The sequence below is a fragment of the Pleurodeles waltl genome, chromosome 5, assembly GCF_031143425.1.
Source record: "Pleurodeles waltl isolate 20211129_DDA chromosome 5, aPleWal1.hap1.20221129, whole genome shotgun sequence".
NCBI lineage: Eukaryota > Metazoa > Chordata > Amphibia > Caudata > Salamandridae > Pleurodeles > Pleurodeles waltl.
Window position 1 is genome coordinate 631,874,654 of NC_090444.1, and position 17,541 is coordinate 631,892,194.

The 17,541-nt window shown below is 42.2% G+C and overlaps 1 protein-coding gene across 1 annotated transcript in view; it reads right to left on the reverse strand.

The window, feature by feature from the left end:
* The window catches only part of PLG (plasminogen), a 387,567-nt gene that overhangs the window by 263,828 nt on the left and 106,198 nt on the right, over positions 1-17,541 (reverse strand). Inside the window, exon 4 of the mRNA XM_069234491.1 lies at positions 13,766-13,880. Coding sequence (XP_069090592.1) covers positions 13,766-13,880 — 115 coding nt within the window. The remainder of the gene's footprint in view (positions 1-13,765; positions 13,881-17,541) is intronic.

The window sequence follows — 17,541 nt, forward strand, 5'->3', positions numbered from 1 at the left end:
AGAGGTACTAACCAAGTATGAATCTTATCAGATTGAAGATGTATCATTCTAAGCATACCAAGACCTCTTAAACATTTATAATATTCCATTCCATCACCCTGCTGTTGGTTGGCCTTGAAGATGCTTCACAGCTCAGAGGTGCAGCCCTTGAACATCTTACAGTGCTGAGCAGCCATGGCATAGTTAGCTCCACCACCATCTTTGACCATTCAATTTGTTGCCATTGAGCACTGTACTAGAAGGTGGATCTGGGTCACCTTTACATACAAGAAAGAAGTGAACTGTTTCATGACAGAACAGCTAATTCTGTGGTGCTTGAAGAGCATACTCAGCTCTTCCCGTGTCTATGTTGCCCACAGATATCTTAGTCTTCAGACTTAATACTGCAGACGCTCTGTGAAGGAAAAGGTTACAAAAAAAAGATGTAAAATGCCCCTCTCTGTACAGGGCACCTAAGGATTTTGCAGTGCCCACAAATTGTCTTGGAACACCCAAACAAATACAAAATGGATTTAACTGCTTACCACGTTGCCACCCTTTATTCACATTTGCTTTTCAGAACAAACTACATCTGCGCTTCCACAGCATCAGATGGATATGGTGTGGCTGCAGTAAAAACTATGGTGTGGGCAGCTAACACTGACAGCTGATTTCCCCTGCCTCCTCAATCTGTTTGTCCAACTACAGCTCTTGCCTCCCCAATAATATCTTCTTGAATTCTCTGCTTCCTCAAAGCCATTCCACAAAATTGCATTAGCCAGTGATTTTGATTTTCCACAGGGAAAGGGAAGAAAGAATGGCCAGCTGGTGGTTGACCAAGTGGCATCCATGCTCCTGGTCATTCAGTCAATCGATGGGCGAGGTAAACTTTCATGGGGCAAAATATGCACGGTGACAGACACCATCTTAGAGTGACAATTAGAGGAGAAAGATTACCCAAGGTATCTTAAAAACATTGACTATATTATCAACAGCGACTTTTTTGTGCACGGCACCTTCTTTATAACATTTGCTAATGGTAGCGCTTTGTAGTGAAAATAAATTAAAAGTTAATTGTAAATCCTGTCCCTCTACTGAGGTCACCAATTTTGGACTGCATTTTCCATTGAAATCTATTATCCCTTTTCATGACCTATTTTTGCACACATAACTACACAAGATAAGATTGCTGTATCTGTTTTTGCAAGAGGAAATGAAACTGCTGGAGCAGTAACTTAAAACACAAACGTTGTACAAAAGCGCATTTGAAGAAAGGGGCAGCCTGTTATTAAATTGCAGCTGCTAGACCTTCCTAAAAAGTAAACAAGAAACAATTAAATTAAAAAAGAAAGGTTGGAGAAGCAATGGAAGAGCAAGGGCGTGTTGGGAGCAAATAACCTCCTCCAACAAGTAATGGTGGTGAGGTGAGTGGAGGTGTAAATAGGTTATTTAAAAAACAGAGTAGGACGTAGAGGGGCCTGGAAGGGGTGTGGGAAGCTGCAATGAGAAAGGGGAAGCAGCACAAGGGGTGGAGGGGGGGAGCACATACCCTCTAATGGAGGGCTGAAATCAAATTAAATAAGCATTGGCAAAGTTAAATAGGTCTCACCATTTCAAACTATTGCTTTGCCAATGCTTTTGCTGTGCTGTGCAGCAATGACCAAAAAGACCAGAAAAGAAAGAAGACTCAACACACGCATGGCCACATTTGCATCATGATGCTCCTGGTGCGTCATTCTGTAGGTGCACACATGTGCGATGATGTATGGAGGCACATTTGTCATCTCACATTTGTGTGCCTATGTAATGATGCAGGCGCCATTGTATTTCGTTTTATTTACCAATCCAAGATTGTAGACGCTACTTAGAACAGTGAACTTTATTGTCCGAAAGCTGTTTACTAAAAGAGGAGCATCCAGGCATCAAATAGAAATGATGGGCGCTCCAAAAACTGTAAACATGAAATATGTTAGTTTTGTTGGACTGCGAGGGGTGGTCACGCAATGGAGGAGCGGCTGAGGAAGGAAGCAACAGGAAGTGGGCTGGTGTAAATACATTTTAAAAAAGGTTTAAAAAAGTCAGCATGAGGAGTAAAGAGAACAACATGGAGCACATGTTTTTACAAGTAATAAGCAGCACATGAGGGAGCAAGCAAGTCAGGGGAGGAGAGAGCAACATGGAGTGCATGTGGGGAGGGGGTATTTGAGGGATTTCCAGCGTACAAGGGAGTGAGCAAGATAGCTCATGCACTCTTATTAAATGGCGAAAGAAAAATAATAAAGTAGTTCACTAAATCTGAGCTGTGGAAAGTTACAAGTAATCCAGTAAAAAAGACAGCAAAGAGGCCATACTCAAGGCGAGGGACAAAAACAAAGAAGGGGAAGAAGGCTATTGAATAAAAAGCAAGCAAATAAAAATGACAAGAAAGCCAACCAATGGTAAATAATGGAAGGGCTCTAAACTCGCTGTACGTTTTTGGCACGGTACACCAGAGGAATTTCCCTGAAGCAAATTCTAAAAAGTAGTTCCTGGCTTGGAGCCATAGAAGGATAGAAGTCTATGCTAAGGAAGGAAACGAATGCAAGAAGAGGAAGCAAAGCCACCAAATAAGAAACAGGCAAATGAGATTAACAAGAAAGCCAACTACCGATAAGCAACTGGCTGACCAAAAGTCCACTGTAAGGCAATATAATATACACTGTAATGTAGACAATAGGAGCCAGATTTAAAGAAAAGTGGTGCAGCGCGGTGCTACGCCAACATTGGCAGCGCCACGCTGCGTCCCTTTAGAAATGCAGGGATGCGCTGTATTTAAGGGAATACGGCGCACCCCTGCGTTTCTTCCTGCGCTGGTGCAAAATTTAGCTGCCATCGCCAAACGCAGTCTGTGCTGAGGGGTGTGATTCTTTATGTGCAGTTCGGTGTCCCTTCCTGCACATAAACAATCACTAATGGAGCTTTGGCACTTTTGTGTGTGCTGCACAGTGCAGCACACACAGAAATACCAAAGTGTCATTTTCAAATGATTGTTTAAGTACAGGAAGGGACACCTTTCAGCACATAAACAATCATTTCTGTCATTTTGCTTTTTCTATGCGTGCGGCAGAATGCAGCACACATAGAAAAAAGAATAAACGAGGAGGAATAAAAGTATTCCTCCTCGTTGCACTCTGCTAACGCCACCCCTGGGGGTGGCATTAGATTTTGGCGCTGCCTCAGGTTTACGAGATTTCATAAATCTGAGGCAGCGTCAAAATACAATGGGTGTTGCTGTGGCACGCCCACAGTAACGCCCATTGCACGCCCCTTCCATGCACAGTGCTGTGTGGGAAGGGGCCGTATTTACAAGGTGGCTTAATGCCACCTTGTAAATACGGTGCAGTGCTTAGCGCCACAGGAGCGTCACTAAAGGTGACGCCCCTGTGGTCCTAGGGGCCTATTAATACGGCCCACGATGTTCAACAACAAGCAGCTAAAGCTGCCTGTAGGCGAAATCTCAAAATCATGTTTCCATAGTAACAGTTCCTTACTGTGATTTAGCCTGTGTTTACTTCTAAATGAAATGCTTCACAGTAGTATCATTTTGAAAGCAATAGCCCTGGAGAATGAAATATTGAATCTAATAGTTATAAAATCTGATACTTTGTGAATTGCTTAGCTTTGACATAATGATTTAAGGTACAGTCATAAAAAAGTATTGTGTTACTTTAACACGAGAATAATTAATAACCTTCAATTGTAATTGTATTTATGTAGTACTTGCTGCCCTTGACGAGGCGTTGAAGCGCTATTCGGGAGTAGCAAGCTTTGCCGGAGCCCAACTTGGAACCATCTGTTTTTTATGAAAGGCTTTGATTCTTTTATACTCAGTACCAACAATTTAACAAATGCTTTGTGCATACATGAGTTTCTTTTGGCTAGATTCTACCAGGCAGAGGCATTGCGCACATTTTCAGATGATTAACACTTTAGTATTAAAAATCGTGTTTGAGACACAGAGCAGTATACTTTTCAACTTGAACCTGCGAGCCTTCCCTGTGCGAAGGGCCCCGCTGTGATTACATTTAATTGTTGTGTACCCACTAAAACACAGGCTCGTGGACAGCAGTTAGAAAATATGATTATTTTTTTGTTGATTTGGGAGTTTTTGTGTACTCACATGCACAGAAATATTGCATATTTACAATCATGAGATGTGCTCAAAGGTTGGGCCTGCCCGGGCTATAAGGGTCCCTGCACTTATGCTGTTATCACACATCACGTTAGGCCTTGTGAATTGCAATTCGTGCACAAAATCCTCTCAGTGCGGCGATTGTAATTGTGAGTGGATTTCAAATTACTGATAAGAAAGTCTTCAACCTCTTAAGGAGTTTCTTCTGACTCTTTGGAAACAACGCCTTGCTTAGTAAGTTCTAGTTAGTAAGGTTAGTAAGCATAGCTGGGCTCGGGAAACGCTATGATTTTCTACTGTGGGGAATAACCTGGACATTGGTTTCAATTATTTCTCAAGATGACACCTCGTCTACCTTATGAGTATATTTTCTAGATATACAGATTATTCCTTGGGTTTGACTACAATGAGTGTGAGCAACACCGTCCTCTTCAGTTCACCCTAAACCATGGTCACTTTGAAGTCAGGTACATATGTTGCAGGTCTGCCACTCTCCCCTACAGTTTTCACTCGTCTCTATCTTTGTTAGAAGAACTAGTAGTGCTGGTAACATTCTTCGGATTGGTGGTCTGCGCTGTGAGAGTCAAAGCCATTACAAAATTCAGGTAAGATCTGATGCGGCTGAAGGTCTCAAACCAGCTTTGTTTTTTTTCAATAAACTTTTTGACCCAATCGAGCTTAGTTGTTCAAAAATAAATATGTTTTTCTCTTACTAATATAACCAAAAAGAGACTTAGAGTTAATGATAGTTTACTTTGAAAAAGTGAAAAGCATCTAGCTGGGGGGTGTCATATCGTTTTTTAGATGAATACTAGTCAATCGATTTTATTTTCAAAAAGAATTATTCAATTATGAGACTATAACAAATCATAATAATCAATTTCATAGAGGAATATGTAGTCGTAACTTCTTTGTATAGTATGACTGTAAGGACATCCCTCCGCTAGTTAACTAGTGCTTTATTTAGAGACCTTAACCACTCATGTAACAAAGGTCCCCTCAGCCCCCGTGGTGCGGTGGGGGCAGAGCTCCATGGGGCCCCCTCAGCACATCACCTGGCCTGAGTGAGTCCATGGGGGGCTCTAAATGTCCTTGCGGGGGGGGGGGGGGCTCCAGTTTCGTTACTCCACTGACTTTAACACGAGTTTGTGTTTTATAACGCAATGCAAATACATACATTCATAAACCTATTAGATTTGACCACGCTTGCTAAATTTGTCTTGCTCAAAGAACCTCTTCTAATGCACATAATGTTATGTTATATTAGAAGAGTATTGTATAGTGCTGTATTTACACTAGGATGACATCGTAGCACTGTAGGGTTTGTCTAGCTGTATTTTCCAGCCTTGAGGATAGACTGTCATTTCACCCAGCATTCTCATACTTCTCGGCCACCGTGAGCCCAAAAGCGGTGATCATTCCAGGATGACTGTCCATTTTAGTCCCTAGTTCATATTGTTGTTTTGTGATTCTATGCCAGAAAAGCTCACACTTGCATATGTTATTGCTACTGCTTGAAAAGCTTGGCATTTCTGACTTTTTCTCTCTCATTATGTTTATAAAGACTATGGTCCAGGTTCCAAGTTTGTCAGAATCAAGACGCTAATTATTGCACTTGTTAAATAATGAAACCCCAGACTACGTTATTTATTGGGTGCAATAAATGTCTATTCTACGTTTTTGAGGAATAACATGCAGGTTTTGGTGCTTAATGCACCAAAATCCAGATGGTACTGTGAATACTGTGCACTTTTCCCCTGTTAAAGTTTGTAAGGATTCACCAACTCACTCATAATCAGGACCATTGAATATGACAACTCTCAAAAAGATTTCTATTATGTCTCAATCATCGAGGGCTTATTTTTACAGCCACCCTTATGCATCTGGTAACTTGGAACATTTCTCAATTAGTTCACTATTTTGCTTATTCTGTTGTCATATCAAAGACATTATGGAATTGTATTTAGACTACTTCCATGTTTGGATGTACACACATTCCATTGTCTTCCATTATTTTGATTTGGATGATAACAACCTGTTACTTTACCAATGCTGCCATGAGTACCAAATTTAAATATATTAAATTGTAAATACCCCAGACTCCTTTTACTTAAAAAGTGGTTCTACCTGATTCAGCCATACATGGGCCAGGATGCATACCAATAGTTGTCATTCATATTGGGCCAGATGTAGGAAACTGTTTGCGACTCGCAAACGGCAAAATTTGCCGTTTGCGACTCGCAAAACGCAGTTTCCTATGCAGAAATGCATTTTGCGAGTCGGAACCGACTCGCAAAATGCATTTCCGACTTGCAAATAGGAAGGGGTGTTCCCTTCCTATTTGCGACTCGCAGTGGGATGCAATACAGGCATCGCAGTTACCATCCACTTCAAGTGGATGGTAACCCACTCGCAAATTGGAAGGGGTCCCCATGGGACCCCTTCCAGTTTGTGACTGGACCCACAAATATTTTTTCAGGGCAGGGAGTGGTCCAAGGGACCACTCCCTGCCCTGAAAAAATACCGAAACTAAAGGTTTCGGTTTTTTTTTAAGTGCAGCTCGTTTTCCTGTCAGGAAAACGGGCTACACTTAAAAAAAAAAAAACTGCTTTATTGATCAAGCAGTCACGAACATGGAGGTCTGCTGACGACAGCAGGCCTCCATGTTAGCGAGTGCCTATACTCGCTATGGGGCAGCAATTTGCGACCCACCTCATGAATATTCATGAGGTGGGTCATTGCGACCCCATAGCGAGTCGCAGTCGGTGTCTGAGACACCGTACTGCATAGCAATTTGCGACTTGCAAATTGCGAGTCGCAGGGACTCGCAATTTGCAAGTCGCAAATTGCCGTTTTGCTACATCTGGCCCATTGTTATTTCTGCTTTAGTAAAGGGCATTGTTGGTCTTTGCCATTGACATGCGTCCCAGTAGTGACTGAAATATTTTGGCAGTACGTTCAGCACCTCTCTCTTAAGGACATGGAATTGTCCATGCTGTATGAAGAAGAGTCCCCCCAAAGCTCCTATTCCATGTATGAAATGTCTACTTGTGTGTTATCTATTTCTTTGTCCTATTGTCAAAACAAATTGGTTTGTTGAAAAATGTTTAAAACAAAACAATCTTTGTATATGACAGGCTCGGTGTTAGCTCTTTATATTCTTTAGAGGATAGAACATTCACAAGGGTGTGAGTTTTAGGTATATATTTGTAGACATTTGTTTGTAATTAGGTATTTCATAAATAATTTGATTAAATAAGTTAAATTAACAAAATTGGATTAAAAATGTAATGTGATGGAAAAGCATGTGTTATAAGAACACACAGACATGTTGGATTAATTGTAACAATTTGTATCAAAGTAATGGATCCAAATGATGCTAGCGCCAACTCCCCATCACTGATTCAAATTATATTTTGAAACAGTGCTCAATGACCAAAAATACTACTTTTCTTTGCGAACAAAGACTATTTTTAGTAGTACGTTGCAAAAGTGCACTTAGGATATTACTTGTGTTCTGTTTCCTTTCTAATGGCATCATAAATTTATAATGTACTTGTTAGAAACCTACATTGCAGGGTGAATGGGATGTCACCTGATAGGATTATGGTAAGGGCATTGCTCTCATCGCCACCAAGCCAGGAAGAGTAAAAAAGGCAAACCAAACATTTTGCAAATGTCATTTCAAGCTGGCTTTTGGCAGTGTGGGCTAAAATGAATTCTTTCTCAGACAAGTGTCAAGGGTGTGAAAGGATCAGCAGTGGCTGCTTGTATTTGAAAGTGGTGGGGCGATCAGGCAAATATATCAACTAATTTTCAGTAATTCTTAGAAGCCAGCAAAGCCCTCAATCGTGGTCTGTTATAAACAGTGTCTACGCCAGCAAAGCCCTCAATCGTGGTCTGTTATAAACAGTGTCTACACTGGGCCATGATTACGAACTCTGGAGTTGAAGCTGAAGGCAGTGTGGGTTTCTCCTACTGCTTGACAGTGTGTACAAATAAAATAAAATTAAATAAAAAACATGCTTATCTATTCTTATCTCATCCTACAGTCTGTGGCAAAAAGGCAACAAGGGGTCTCAGAGCCAACTCCCTTAACCAATCCAGGCACTGCTCTCATGCTGTTAACTAACATGAGAGAAGCACTTGCATTGATTAGAGCCGGCTGGCTTAGCACTCCTACAGCCACTGGAGGCCTGTGCCTGCTTTCCACCCAGCTGCTTAAGACAGCTCGACTGGAAAGGCTTTAAGTGCACATTTCAGGCTGGCTCCCGTATTACAGCAGACCAAAGAGACATGCACACTTTAAACTGGTGTGTGCACCACTCAACCTCCACTGCTGCCAGTCAACAACAATGGCCCCGCCCTAACATTTGGCTGAGGCTGATCTGCTGCACAGAAAAATAAAATGGTAATAAAAGCATTTATTACCATTTTATTTTTCATGTTTGCTGGGCTGGCAGCAGTGGTGGGCAGCACTCCTCCACCCTAATGGGGGAACCGCTGCTCTGCAAGGATGTAGCAAAACAAATAACACTTTATAGTTATGGTTTATAAAGAAACAATGAAATATCAAAACCAATTACATACAGCCACAAAAATGAGAAGGAGTGGATAATACTCCGTCAAGCTATTTTCTGACAAATAGGTGAAAAATAAAAGCATAATCTTCAATAACAACCAGATAATGAGATTTTTTGGTCTATAAATTCATATTGCTAAGTAGTTTTACATAGGAAGGATCAGAAATATCATTATGCTGGTTGTTAAAACTGGCTGAAATTTGCATCCAGTTTTTTGTGAACAGTAATAAATATTGCAAACAGACCTATATACTAATAGGTCAGTTTGTAAAATTCCATTCAGATTGGGTAATAATCTGACCTACCTAATTCATTTTCATTATGATTCACTATGATTGGATACAATCACAGGGATGGTGGCTTGCAGGGGTCAGCAAATCACCCTGTATGTGATTGCATTTAAATAAAGAAATATTTCTTCATAAAAACAACCCAATATACTTGAAAGAACCAAGACTGTTAAAAAAGGTTTTCTTATTTTAGGGTTTCTTTGAGGATTGGCAGTTGCAGTAGTTCTGCAACATTTTACAGAGTGCGGGTGCTGCTATCAATGTTATATCACCAAACCTGCAGGTTTTGTGAAAAATAAAAGTACTATATAAAGGTCAGGTGCTGCAAGTGAGCCACTCCCATTCAGCAGGAGGTGGGGGCGGGGGGCTTGCAGTATAGGTTCAGTCAGTGCTTAATTTGTAAATGAAAAGGTGCCTGTGCCCCAAGCCCTCCTCTTAAACATGTGGCTGCTGCAATTAACTGTACGAGCACAGAATACTGAGGCAGCCTAATCCTGAAGCCATCTCAGGTCTTTTCAATCCTTTTAAAGCCACTCCCTGCCAATTCAGCAGACTCTTGCAGCTTTCTGCTTTCTCCCAATGTGACGCTTTTTCTTTTATCTCTTTCTCTGTGTTTCCCATATGTGTCTTTTGCTCCCGGTAAATACTTGAAGCAGAAAAATAAGTGCTGGTCCTCAAGATTAAGTGCCGGTGGTCCGCACTGGAAACAACAAGCACAAATTAAGCACTGGGTTCAGTGGCACATTTTGCAGTACAATGTTTCAATTATGTGAGTAACACATTGGTTGGAAGTGTACTGGCATGTACAGAGAGCACCATTTCCACTGAAATGTCCTCTTTAAATTGCCATTATTTGCATCAGGTGTGAAGCGCTACTGCTAAACCTAAAAGGCACGCATAGAATAACCTGTGGAATGTTGGTTTCAGTGCTAATGTATCATACAAGTAAAGTGTCTTGGTTGCTTTGAGCCTATTAATATATTTGTACCTGTCACAGTGCAGAATTACAAACAGAATGTGTTAATTGCTCTTTACCTGCTGCTACGTTTTGAAATATTTGTAAAGTTCATTTACCCATATTTCAGTGTTGTATGTTAGGAAACATTTCACAGAAAGCAGCATTGTCCTTTCACGCTTTCTGTACCCAGGGGAATTGTCCCTTGGTTGCAAAGTTCACTCTCTTTGCAGTAACTGGAGGGAAGAGTGAACACCAGGGTTCCAGGTTAAAAAAGTACAAGATGCCATTTGCCAGGAGACATTTTCTGGCTTTTGACCTATGTCTTTGAATGCACAGCAAAAGCTTTATGAGCAAAACAAAATTGAAAGACCACTTTTTTGATCATTTTCCTTTTGAAGTCATGCAAGGTTATTTTGGAGCTGCTGAAGCATCTCCCTCACCGTAGTTCCAGCACAGCATGGCAGTGGTCTCCTGGACTACTCCTACTCCCCCCGAAACTTTGATCACAATTCACAAAGAGGAATAGGTCCAAAGGGGACCCTTTCCCTTTTGTGAAAAGGTTTCCTCCCCAACGTTTAATTGTTTTGGGACCAGAAGTCCATCTGCAAACCATTGATATATAGAATCAAGATTTGTAATTTGGACATAGCCGACAATTAGCACCTTCTAAATTGAGGATTGGTAACTATTCTAATACCCATTTTAGGAGTTGATAAAAGTTTACAGTCTCCTAAAATGTGTTTCATACACATTAAATACCTGTTTTGATGCTGAAAACACTCAGATTGTCAGAATCGTAGTGTTTGCAACTGCAAAAAAGATTATTACATCTCGACCTAAAAACAGTGCTTAATTTGTGATTGTTGTTTCCGGTGCTGAGCACTGGCACTTATTTTTGAGGGCCGGGACTTATTCTTCTGCCTCAAGCATTTGCTGTGAGCAAAAGACACATATGGGAAAGACGGAGGAAGAGAAAAACGAAAAAGCGTCACAAAGGGAGAAAGTAGAAAGCTGCAAGAGTGAGCTGAATGGGCAGGGTGTGGCTTTATATGGATTGAAGAGGCCCGAGATGGCTTCAGGATTACGCTGCCTCAGAATTCCATGTTAACACATTTACTTGCAGCAGCCGGGTGTTTAAGAGGAGGGCTTTGGGCACGGCACCTTTTTAGTTACAAATTAAGCACTGCCTAAAAACATATAATAACAAAAAAATGGATTTCAAATTTATGAGATGTTATGCAAATTGAGTATTCTTTAAATAAGTATAAGGATTAGAAGTTATGAATTCAAGCATTTAACCCAAAACGGTTAAGTTTCACAGTGGCACAATGAGGAATGCAAGGTAAAACAGTGCTGTCCAGGAGATCGTGGACGGTAGCTGCCATTGTGTATGTCTGCAGAATGCACAAACATAACATACTTATGTACATGGGAGTAAGCTTAACCTGCGGTCTGCCATTCTCATGTTAACAATGTCTTATGAGCATGAAAATATGTTTTCATCCCTTGAAACTGAAGAAATATGAGGGTTGTAGCAATTATGTAGATCTCAAAGCACAATGGATTTCACATACGATCCACATAAAAGGCAAAATGTGTGGGCGTTGACGAGACCTACATGGTTTCCTTACACGTGCCTCCATTATTTGCTTATGTCTTCATTGGCAGAAAAATGCTAAAAGTCTATTTCCATTGCCATGCTCCCTCTCAGGTGTGTTGGACTCTAAAACATAATCCTTGAATAAAGCACCATCAGCTTGAGACTTTCTATTCCCATCTGCATGAGCCACCTAAATGTCTGTGGTCAATCTGGAAAATTAAGTCATGTCCAAGCAAATAGGGCTTAATTTTCTTTAATGCCCAGATAGTAAAGCATGATTTTCTTTGACTTCTCTTTCAGAATAAAACTACTGGTTGGCCTTCGCTATTGTCATTTAGTTGAGCCATGGCTCCTCTGGATTGTTTAAAATGTGTGCCTTAATAATGGTTCTTTATTACCATAGTTCACTCAGCGGCCCAAATTACCCAGAATTGCTCGTTACAGTTTACCAATCTTTGGTATGTGTTTGATTGTCAACCTCAGTGAGTTCATTCATTGCTGTACTAGTAAATCACCCTCAAGGATACAAGCTAGATTTTCTGAATAATTTCTTCAAAGTGACACTCCAACTCCAGAACGAGGCCAATAAAAGTGTTATAATGGGTGACTTTAAATTAACGGTTGTTATGCGGAGCCTGCCAGAAGTGAACTTCATTGAATACAAAGAGGTGAAGTCTTAACCCAAATGGTGAGCAACTCATCTCTCACAGTTGGACACCCCATTTGTCTTAGTTCTCACGCACAAACTAGAGACATGCAACACACAGGTATAACCACAGACCTGGTTGACCATTCCTTCATCTCTTTCTACCTCCCTAACCTGAGTTACAGCACTACCCCCACCAGCAAAACCATGGCACTGTGCATCCCAGTCAAGTACTAGAGGGATATCAACTATGAACAGTTTCACACAACGATCAGTGCTGTAAGACACAACCCATCAGTCTTCGCAGACCCAGAGGCCCCTCTAGACAACCTCTATCTTACCACATCCTCCACTCTCGACATGCTGAGCCCAGTTAAAATTGATAAATCCAAAGAGGGTTTCAAATTCTATAATATGGAACTAGCTGAACTTGAAACAGATTAGCCACAAACCGGAGCACTGGTGGCATACATTTTTAAGATCAGAAGATCACTCCTATGTGAAAACATAGAAAAGGCAATTGTGAAGCAATGTAGAACCAAAGATATGTGCCTGGCTAAAAAATTGATGAGGCCCCCCACCACCAGAGGAAGATCTTCTGTATTAAATTAGAATTGTTTAATACAGATGTTTGAAGAACAATCCCTGCACAAGAAAACAATATCTTTAAAAACTTGATAGGCTTTTCTATCTTCTCTCTACAACAGCAGTGTCACAATTTGCTCAGAAGTGGCAGATTCATTTCCAGTATAGGCACTCTATTTTGGCACAACGGGTGTGCTTTCACTGTATACAGTACATGTATGCTGTTCTGAGTTTTGGCCCAGGAATAACACAATACAAACGGAGTCTGTGTTTTTCACACTGGTGATATCTATCAGGGTAAAAAAGCGAGTGTGATAATGAACACACATCTTGGGTTTGCAAACTTATTTTTGTGCAGGAATCAGAATGTAATGCCCTAATTATAATCCACGTCTCTGATTCACTTTTTGTCTGGTGTAGACATCCTAAAAATGTGCATGAACCTGACCCTCAGGACCAGCGTTGATACCTTTGATCTACAAGAACTGATTCAGTGTTGAGGATAACACAACTGAACACTTTACAAAGCGGTAGAGTATTTTTCCATTGGTGTGCTCAAAACTTGGACTCAAGGACAATAAATAATAATGTAATTTACTGTATTTGACCCTAACCTACATACACTTTGTAGAAGGAATGAAGATTTCCTCTTGGGTACTTGCATTTCACTGAAACCTATTTTTCAGCCCAAGTCCTTTTATTGGAAATCCTTTTAAGCAACTTAAAAAATAAAATTGTAGCATGTTATGTTCAATGCATCATTTCAATTTACAGAGGATAACTACACTTTCGTTGACGTTATGTGCTTTAAAGTTTTCTTTTGGAGAGTAAACCGTTTGAAAAGATTGAGCTCAATACTTATATTGTACATTGATGTGGGACAAAAGTTTGCTTCAGTGTTACACATCTGACATCAGTTATTTATGAATCTGGGAGATGCAAATAGGCCATACTTGGGCATATGAGGCTTTGTGCTGGACCACTGCTGGCATGTTACTCCTTTCGCAGTTTTGGATTGTGTTCCTCTGTATTCAACTCCATTGCCCCGCTTACATTCTGCAAGATAAACTGGAAGAGTAAAATTCTGTTAGTCATGCATTTTGATGAATTCATAAGCAATAACATCATCATTCAGGTCGAGAAACAAAAAGCTCTCATATCTAATTAATAGTGTTCGCTGCTTCCTGGACTTTCTAAGGAACTACCCTGTGCTGACCTTACCATATTGATTGCCCTAGCAATTTTGGGCCTACAAGGAAAAGCGACTATTTTGATTAGTCTCTACAAACTCCCATACCCACCTCACTGAAGCAGGACTGGCACAAGTCGTACAATGTGGGCAGCTGCTCAGGGTCCCAGACCAGCCTACCACCATGTTGACTCCAGAGAAGTGTTTTCAAGGAAAGGGTGCAAAGCCCTCCCATGGGCCTCGCAATCACAGGTCCAGGGCTGTGAAACCCAGCAGAAGAGAGTCCCATGCCAGGCTGTCTCAACCATGGTCCAATGCTACGAGGCCCAAGGAACAGGGCCTCCTCCCATTGGTGCCATAGCCATGTTTCAGCACTCTTCGATCCATAGAAGAGGGGCTAAAGCAGAAAACAGAGCCATTTTCTGTGGGTTTGTTCTGCATATGGGGTGTTTTTCCTGTGTTCTGCCGGTAGCTGGTGCAGGAAGCCTAATAGTCTGTTTTTTATGGCTGAAGGAGAGGGCTGATGCCAGAGGTGGGTAGCTGAGACTATGATGCTCTGAGGCCCATATTTATACTTTTTGCCGCAAAACTGTGTTAACGCAGTTTTGTGGCAAAATGTTTAGTGTCGGGTGGTGTCATTTAACAACACCATCCGGGCGCCGTATTTATTGAATGGCGCAAACCGGTGCTAAACTTGGGCTAGCGTCTTAGAAGAAGATGCCAACCGGTGGGGGGGGGGTGCGTGGCCGTAAGGGAAGGAGGGATTTGTGCATCAGAAAATTATGCTAGCCTGTTACAGGCAAATAAAATGCTTCTAACCAGACTAGCGCCATATCCTGGTGCACAACCACCAAAATATGACTCCTGTCTTAGGAAAGACAGGAGTCATGCCCACGACCCCAATGACCAGCACAGGGGACAAGTGTCCCTTGGGCATGGCCATTGCACCCTGTGCCATGCAGAGGGCCCCAAGTTAGGGCCCCTGTTGGACTTTTTTGCTTATGCAGGGTCACCCCCAATCTTTTTGCCTCCTGCCTCCTATTTTTTCTGACCTGTTGCTGTTGGCTTTTGAACTCTGAGCACTTTACCACTGCTAACCAGTGCTAAAGTGCATATGCTTTCTGTGTAAAATTGTATGTAATTGGTTCTCCATGATTGGCATATTTGTTTTACTGTTAAGTCCCTAGTAAAGTGCACTAGAGGTGCCAGGGCCTGTAAATCAAATGTTAGTAGTGGGCCTGCAGCACTGGTTGTGCCACCCACACAAGTAACCCTGTAATCATGTCTCGGACCTGCCACTGCAGTGTCTGTGTGTGTATTTTTACACTGTAAATTCGACTTGGCAAGCGTACCCACTTGCCAGGCCTAAACCTTCCCTTTTCTTACATGTAAGGCACCCCTAAGGTAGGCCCTAGGTAGCCCCAAGGGCAGGGTGCAGTGTATGGATAAGGTAGGACATATAGGGCCTGATTCTAACTTTGGAGGACGGTGTTAAACCGTCCCAAAAGTGGCGGATATACCACCTACCGTATTACGAGTTCCATAGGATATAATGGACTCGTAATACGGTAGGTGGTATATCCGCCACTTTTGGGACGGTTTAACACCGTCCTCCAAAGTTAGAATCAGGCCCATAGTAATGTGGTTTATATGTCCTGACAGTGAAATACTGCCGACTTAGTTTTTCACTGTTGCAAGGCCTGTCTCCCTCATAGGATAATATGGGGACTACCTTTAAATATGATTAAAGTGTAGATTCCCCTAGAGAGTAGATGGACATGTGGAGTTTGGGGTCCCTGAACTCACAATTTAAAAATACATCTTTTAGTAAAGTTGATTTTAAGATTGTGCGTTTGAAAATGCCACTTTTAGAAAGTGAGCATTTTCTTGCTTAAACCATTCTGTGACTCTGCCTTGTTTGTGGATTCCCTGTCTGGGTCAGTTTGACAGTTGGGTTGTTTTTCACCTCGCACTAGACAGTGACACAAAGGGAGCTGGGGTGTAACCTGCATTTCCTGATTAGCCATCTCTGCTAGGAGGGAGGGGTGGAGTGGTCACTCTCATCTGAAAGGACTGTGCCTGTCTTTGACAATGCCGACTCCAACCCCCTGGTGTGTGTCTGAGGCCTTGCCTGGGCAAGGCAGGATTTCACAAGTAGGTGTGAGTCCCCTTTGAAGAAAGGTGACTTCAAAGACTAAAATGGGTATAAGAAGGGCACCCAAATCTACAGACTTTAGAAACACTTCTGGAACCAAGAGAAGAGAAGAGCTGATAGCTGAGGAAGAAGTGTTGCCCTGCCTGTGACTGTGCTTTGTGGAGCTTTCCTGCAGTGCTGCTTCTGCCAGAGTAAGAGGGCAAAGACTGGACTTTGTGTGCCTTCCATCTTGTGAAGAAATCTCTAAGGGCTTGATTTAGAACTTGCCTCCTGTTGTTTGAAGTCTCAGGGACAGCAAAGACTTCTCTCTGCCAGCACCTGGAGTCTCTGGAGAGACTCCTGCTCTGACAAGTGGTGCCCTATCCAGTCCCTGGGCCCTTGAAAGGAAAGCTGGTGGAAATCCAAGGAAATCGACTTCGGACGACTCCGGACCGACGCCGCTGCTGAATCCGGTGACGCCGCCTGCACCCGACGCCGTGACCTTCGCTGGAACGCAATGCTCTTTGCAGGCCCGACGCCGCTGCAGCCCCGCTGAAGTCCGCGACTCCGTGGAAGTCGCTGCACCACGTCGTGACCGACGCCGCTCGAAGTGCACGGATTCAACGTTTCGCACAGACGCCGCGATCCCCGACTTCGTACATCGGCTTGTTTTCACTCTTCACCAAAGGTACTGTACTTGGGGGTCTACACGACTCCGTGTCCGGCGCCGCTGGTGTCGGCTTGTTGGGAACGACTCCGTCACGACGCCGTGTTAACATCTCATTGAAGCATTTTTGTTTCTAAGCGCTATTTTTTTAGTTTAATCTCTACAAATTCATAACTTGACTTGTGTATGTTGGATTTTTGTCGTTTTGGTCTTGTTTTGTTTGGATAAATATTTCCTATTTTTCTAAACTGGTGTTGTGTCATTTTGTAGTGTTTTTCATTAAGTTACTGTGTGTGTTGGTACAAATACTTTACACCTAGCACTCTGAGGTTAAGCCTACTGCTCTGCCAAGCTACCAAGGGGGTAAGCAGGGGTTAGCTGAGGGTGATTTTCTTTTACCCTGACTAGAGTGAGGGTCCTTGCTTGAACAGGGGGTAACCTGACTGTCAACCAAAGACCCTATTTCTAACAGCCCCTGATGGGAAAAAAATAATAATTATAAAATACTTACCTGAACTTACCTGGGATGGGGTCCCCCATCCTCCGGTGTCCCTCTGGTGGTTTTTTTTCCTGGGGTTTGGGGAGAGAACCTGTAGATCCATTCCATGGTGTTTAACCATGCAAATGGGTCCACAGGTCCCTAACTCCTGGTCTGATCCAGGCGTTAAATAATGATGCAAAGCAAGCTTAGCACCATTATTTAGCCCCTCATCCCACCCAGGGGGATACAAATGGGGCT